At 32.0% G+C, this 5,990-nt stretch overlaps 1 protein-coding gene and 1 pseudogene across 2 annotated transcripts; both read right to left on the bottom strand.

Annotated features, from left to right (window-relative positions):
* Positions 1-1,146: 1,146 nt before the first annotated feature.
* Positions 1,147-2,116, bottom strand: LOC143545811 (uncharacterized). Its single transcript, XM_077037625.1, has 2 exons — positions 1,568-2,116; positions 1,147-1,210 (listed from the first exon to the last, which is right to left on the bottom strand). The coding sequence occupies exons 1-2, from the start codon at positions 1,863-1,865 to the stop codon at positions 1,179-1,181; spliced, it is 330 nt and encodes a 109-aa protein (XP_076893740.1). The 5' UTR covers positions 1,866-2,116; the 3' UTR covers positions 1,147-1,178.
* A 480-nt stretch (positions 2,117-2,596) lies between these two features.
* LOC143545828 (large ribosomal subunit protein eL6-like) lies at positions 2,597-4,322 on the bottom strand (annotated as a pseudogene). Its single transcript, XR_013137502.1, has 4 exons — positions 4,014-4,322; positions 3,353-3,459; positions 3,010-3,192; positions 2,597-2,929 (listed from the first exon to the last, which is right to left on the bottom strand). The product of XR_013137502.1 is annotated as a large ribosomal subunit protein eL6-like (transcript).
* Between the last annotated feature and the right edge of the window lie 1,668 nt (positions 4,323-5,990).

The following is a 5,990-nucleotide window of genomic DNA, read 5'->3' as shown; positions in this document are numbered from 1 at the left end:
ATTATTATTTTTAGAAAAATCATGTGATTATTAACAAGTTGGAAATCCTGCTTGGTGCATCGGCTCGAACTTAACTCGTGAAGGAACACTTAATGCTTATGTTGAAACCCGAAAGGATTCAAAACCTCTCTTTATAGAAGATTTAAACCGGTGTGTTGTGATGGGACGCTAACTCGGTAGTCGGTACTGGTTCGGTCCTCGGTTCGGTTTGTTATAGTTGAAATGGTAAAAGTATTGTAACAAAAGTGTAAATGCGTGAAAGTTTGATGCCTAGAGTTTAAAGAACAAATAAACAAGTGGTTACTTCACACATCTATGAGACACCTTGTGCCTCGATAATAGTATAAATACTTGGCTCTATACAAGGAAAATGTTAGAACATAAGCTTCCTATTACTGGATAATCTTTATTCTTTTGAGTCGTCGGACAACATGATAAGTTGTGGAATATATGTATTGTATCTCTACAAGCTCAATTCGGAAGATGGGAAATATGAATTATGTCATTGGTGCGAGAATTTGTTACATCTAATAACACCACATTTCAATTGAAGATACTTGAATCGACATGATTATGTGTTTTTAATTACAAACAAATAGGATCGTAATTAGGTTTACCAAGCATTTGGTCATGTAGACAGCACGCAAATTGTGATACAAGGAATCGTTCATCTTGTTAGAACAAGCTTTATGAGTTTACGTCGTCAATTTTCATGTTGATTAAGAAACAATTTAAATTTTGAAAAATTATTAATTATTTTGACTTTTTAATTTGTTCAACTTATATTAATCCAATAACAGTTATTACATTAATTAACTTCAATAATTTTCTCACTTTCTTTTCAATATTGCATAACAAAAGTATTTCTATACTATGCATCAAATTTTATTTACATTTGAATAATTTAACTAAATATAAATATTAAACAATTACAAAGCCATAGTTTATTTCAATTCCTTTATATTTTCAACTTTTTGACTGAATTTTTACAATGTCAATTTTATATTCATAACTGTTCTGCTGTATCGTTTGTTATGGGTTTGTAAAAATGAAAGGAAAAAAACATAAACTTCATATTATTTAAAATTTAAATAACAAAATAGAGAAACTAATACAACATACTTTCAATTATAATTGATTTATTTAGTGCAACACCCTTTATTCTCTTCATAGTGTCTCTAAGTCCTATCTTTCTCCTTCACCAATTCACCTGCACACAGACAATCGGTTATAATTATATTAACTTAAATAGTATAGTTTTTAATCATAGTTAATATATTAAATGTTTACAAAGTCAAATAAAAAGAAACACACATCTCAAATTCAACCCAACCCATTTAGGGGGTGTCTGGGATTGCTCATTTTAAGCAACTTATGATTTATTAACTTTTGAAAAAGTTAAAAGGTGTTTGGTATTGTGTGTTATTTAGAGAGGATAAGTTAATAAGTTACAAAGTTGTAACTTAATAACTTATGGAAAAGGTTATAAGGAAGTAATAAGGAATCCCAACACCCCCTTAAACCCGATTAGTTAATTTTCCCATTAGAGAAAGAGAAATATAAATACATGGTCCGAAATTGACGTTGCATTTCTCGGGAAGTTGCACGGCCATGTTACGGTCAACACCAGAGATGGGCGGGCCGTTGACCAAGACACACAAACAGGGTTGGCCCAAAATCCTAATAGCAGTACAACAGGCATCATTTGGAGGAATAGGGCTAAATGGTGCAACCGCAGCCCTACAAGGAAGCAGTTGGACCAGTGCAGAGAAAAATGTGGTTCCACACGGGAATCCCATACTTCCTTGCACCATTAGGCCCAACACCAACACAAGTACCATCATTTTCTTTTCTTTCTTTTCCATTGTTTAGATAGATCTAGTTTACTTTTCCATAAAACTGTTTCTGCAAATTTATAGATGAAGCCAAATGTATCACACATGGTACATGTCATTCCTAAAACTCACCATCACTCAGCATTTTTGGCATGCTTAAGGAAACAGTTGCTAAACTCATATGTTGTGGTTAAGGAATCATGAATGGGATCATATTCACTATTTCACTCTAATATCAAGCATTATATTTTACCTTTATAAATAGGAATAGCAATATAAATATAAATATACTTTAGAGGTGTTAATGGTGCAGTTTTAACGAAAATTCAAGAACGAAACGCTAACTATGGTTTCGGGAACAAACCAAACTTGGCTGGTTGGACCAGACGTTTTAGTAGTCTAAATTTTTTTTCGTTTTATTCAAAATTGTCAGTTTGTTTTAAATTTTTAAATGATAAAGATGATTCTTGAATATAACAGACTTATAACTACAAATTCTTAAAATGAAAAGGTAAATATATAGAAAAGGTTAAACCATCATTCGGTTTACACGATCATACTCGAGTTACAAACGATCTCATTCAAATTGTTTATCCAAATTTTATTGTTCGTTTTACACTCGACTACTTGAGTTTCTCTGGCAAAGATCTGTCTAAATGCAGTTTTCATTGGTTTTCTACACATACACAGTGTAACACGCTTTGCTACATCATTTATTAAGTTTTCTCTTTCCGTTAGATCATGAAATACGCCAAGGTCAGTAACTAAATAATATGTAAAATCAAACAAACATAACGATAGAATAAAAGATACTTTCCAAAATTCAACGGTCCTTAAAATATAATAAGAAAACTTCAAACTCAACACAAAACATAATAACCTTGTCCTCTAAATCTATGATAACATGAAACATGATTACTTCAACTTAATTCTGGTGCTTAAAACACAAGCTCATGGGGCTTCATGCCTGCCTTGAGTGAGAATCTTGCACCCAAATAGGTTTTCAAATCCGGAACACACTCAATAGCTGCAATCAAAGCCGCATCCACAGCTTTCTGGTCATCTTTCTTGTCCTGTGGAAGCACATTCTTCTCCTATAGCACAAATTAACCAAAAAATGTTAGGTACCAAAAGGTTAAAAAAGGTGACAAACATATTATAATTTGGCAAATACCTCTTTCTCTGCCTCAAAAAACTCGCCCTCAGCCTTTTGTCTTCTTTTTCTCAACCTTCTTTCCAAAGTACTTGTCGTCAAACTTTTCAACATTGACCCCTGAGACGTCGACCTTTGTTGAGGTGGCGATAACATATGACTGGTTAACCCTCCTCAAAGGAACACCATTGATCTTAAAAGGACCTAACATTATAAAAAAAATAGTCATCGGCAATTGCAAAACATCAAACAGTAAAAAAACTACTTTATAAAACAAAAAAAGGTATAAAAACAGGAAAAAAACATGAACAAAAACTAGTTTCTTGTCAAATAAATAACAAAGGAAAAAAGAAAAATAAATTACCAGTAACGAGCAACAATCCGGAAGTAAGTTGTTTCAAGAAAACAACCCTCTTTCCCTTGAATCTTCCAGCCAATATAATCAGCACGGTTCCCGGGGTAATGCTAGCCCTAAACATGTGCAAACAATCCAAGAAACCCAAGTCATAAATTGGTCAAATTTGGTCAAAATTTGGATAGTAACAAGTCGTTTTAGGTTGGATTTGGACTCAAACCGAACCAAAAACCACAACTAGAATTTTGAACAATCTTTGGTTTTGATTGTTTCAGATTACATATTGTATTAGGTTTGGTTTCTGCGCCTTTTCATTTGGTTTGAAACTTTTTGGCAAAAACCAGTAAAAAAAAACACATTTGTGCTTATAAGTTTGAGCCTAAAAATTCCTGTTAAGTAAAAAATTGTTTATTTTATTAAAATTTTAAGCCTTAAGTTCTTGGGCTAAATCTTAAACATAAAAAATAATTGTTTATAAAAAAATAAGTTAATGTATTTTAACTTTTAACTGACTCGGTTCAGTTCTAATATACATAAAAACCAAAAAGCAAATTAGAAATTTAGTTTTTCAGAAAAAAAAACCCAGATTTGAAACAACCATAAGGAAAAAATGCAGCTTCTGTTGGTACATTAAGCAACACATGGTTTACATTTTGATTTATTTAAATACCTGAGCTTAGTGGGACGGGGCTTTCGCTTATTAACGAGCGGTTTCTTGACATCATCAGCCGGATAAAACTTAGGTGGCTTCTCAGTTGGTGCTGCAGCAATAGCTTGCTTCTCGTGTTTAGGAAAAGTTCCACCATTTTTGGCCTTGATGGCCCACAAACCACGCTTGTGGTACATCTTGGACCGTGAGTATTTGCCCACGCCCCTGATCAAGTCAGGGTTCCTGCACGTGTGTGGCTTTCGGGTCGTCGGTGCCATTGGTCTTCTGCTATTACAAAAACTTGTTAATTCAAATTCATATATCATAAAACAAATCTTGCAAAAGGTTTAAAAAACACTAATTTTGTTTATTCTAATTCAAAGTTTAAAAAACATATGTTTTATGTTACAAAAGCTATAACTAGTTATGTGTTTTAAGCTAAAATTTGATAATAACAAGGAAGCTGATAGGTATTTATCTACAACTAAATGTAATTGTTTTATATACATTTGCATATTTGGTTGTAAATTATTAATTTAAACTATTATGAAATAAAAATAACATTTTTAAAGATTTATCACAGTCTGGAAACAATAACATGAAGTCATTGCAAACAATTTACCACTCTTTAAAGATTTATATAAAAATACTCACAAATATGTCTAATCAGATAGTAAATTGTGCATAAAAAACAATCTTTTAGTCCAAATCTTTATTATTTCAGCTCAAACTAAACTGAATTAACAAAAACCCAAATAATATAAAGTCCTATAAATAAAATTCTAATGATTTAAATAACTCAAAAGCAGTATGAACCTAAGAACTGACATATTGCAGCTAAAAATAAAAAAATTTCAATAAATGTATGCATCATGATTGATTGTGAAAGAAATTAATATACCGTAAAACATATATCGTATTCAATATGTTTATATTTGTAACCAATTAAAGGAAAAAGGATTGTTACCGCGATTTCGCTGCTCCGGTGATGTGCGGCGGGTTGAAGCTGCAGAGTGGTGAAGAGATGAAACCCTAATAGGTCGTGTCATATAATATAAAATGAGTGGGCTTTATTGATGGGCTTGTTTAATGGGTTCGACTTAAAATGGTGTAGTTATTTTAGGAGAATAGAGAAATGGCCCATTATGAAATTAAATATGACTACGTGTTCAAACCCTGTTAGTGTGATAAAATTTTATATTTAAATTGCGAGTGTTAAGACGTGTATGTTCGGGAACTTGTTACACGCGCATGAGAAAATGTTTCGTCTCAAATATTATTAATATGTTTCGGGTGAGATAACTATGAATGAGATGAGTTCATAGTTAAATGTGTTCAGACATGGTAATTACATGTTAGGTGACATCTTATGAGGTTTAACTTGGCAGCTAAAAGGAGATTCCTAAGCTATATTTGATATAAACATATAATATTGATTGTTATTAGGAGTGGGATGTTATATTGCCTGAATTGGAATTGAAATTGGGGTAAATTTCTAAGTTTACGCTATTTTGTGATGTTTTTATAATTTAGAGTATTGAAAATATAGTAGTACATGATAATATGTTTTTTTCTAGAAGTTTGGCTTGTCAATTTTTTTATGAAACATTGTTCGGTTGAATCAAAGACCAAGTGTAATAGGTTCACCCACCTCGATGTCATCATGATGGAGGCATCAAACACGTCGCCATTGCACTAGCGACCAACATCACAATCATTTCATTTTTTAACGACCATTTATTTTTCTAAACCAATTAAAAAAGTTACACCATTTATTTTTATTTTAGTTTTTATGTATTTAAATTAAACAATATTTTAATAAAGTGGTTGGTTAAACCATTACACACTTCTGAAAGGTAAATTAGTGAAAGTTCTTTTGCCCATGTGACAGTGATGTGACGAGACTTTTAGTAACTACGTCTTTCTATAACGCTCGGTCTAATAGGAAACCGACATAGCATCGTTCAGTAAGTGTGTGTTAACCAAATTATGAAATTG

The sequence above is a fragment of the Bidens hawaiensis genome, unplaced genomic scaffold (genome assembly GCF_021521415.1).
Source record: "Bidens hawaiensis isolate Kalapana, Puna unplaced genomic scaffold, B.hawaiensis_p1.1 tig00014039_1, whole genome shotgun sequence".
Classification (NCBI taxonomy): Eukaryota; Viridiplantae; Streptophyta; class Magnoliopsida; order Asterales; family Asteraceae; genus Bidens; species Bidens hawaiensis.
The sequence above is the reverse complement of the archived record's forward strand: the minus strand, read 5'-3'. Positions and strand labels throughout refer to the sequence as shown.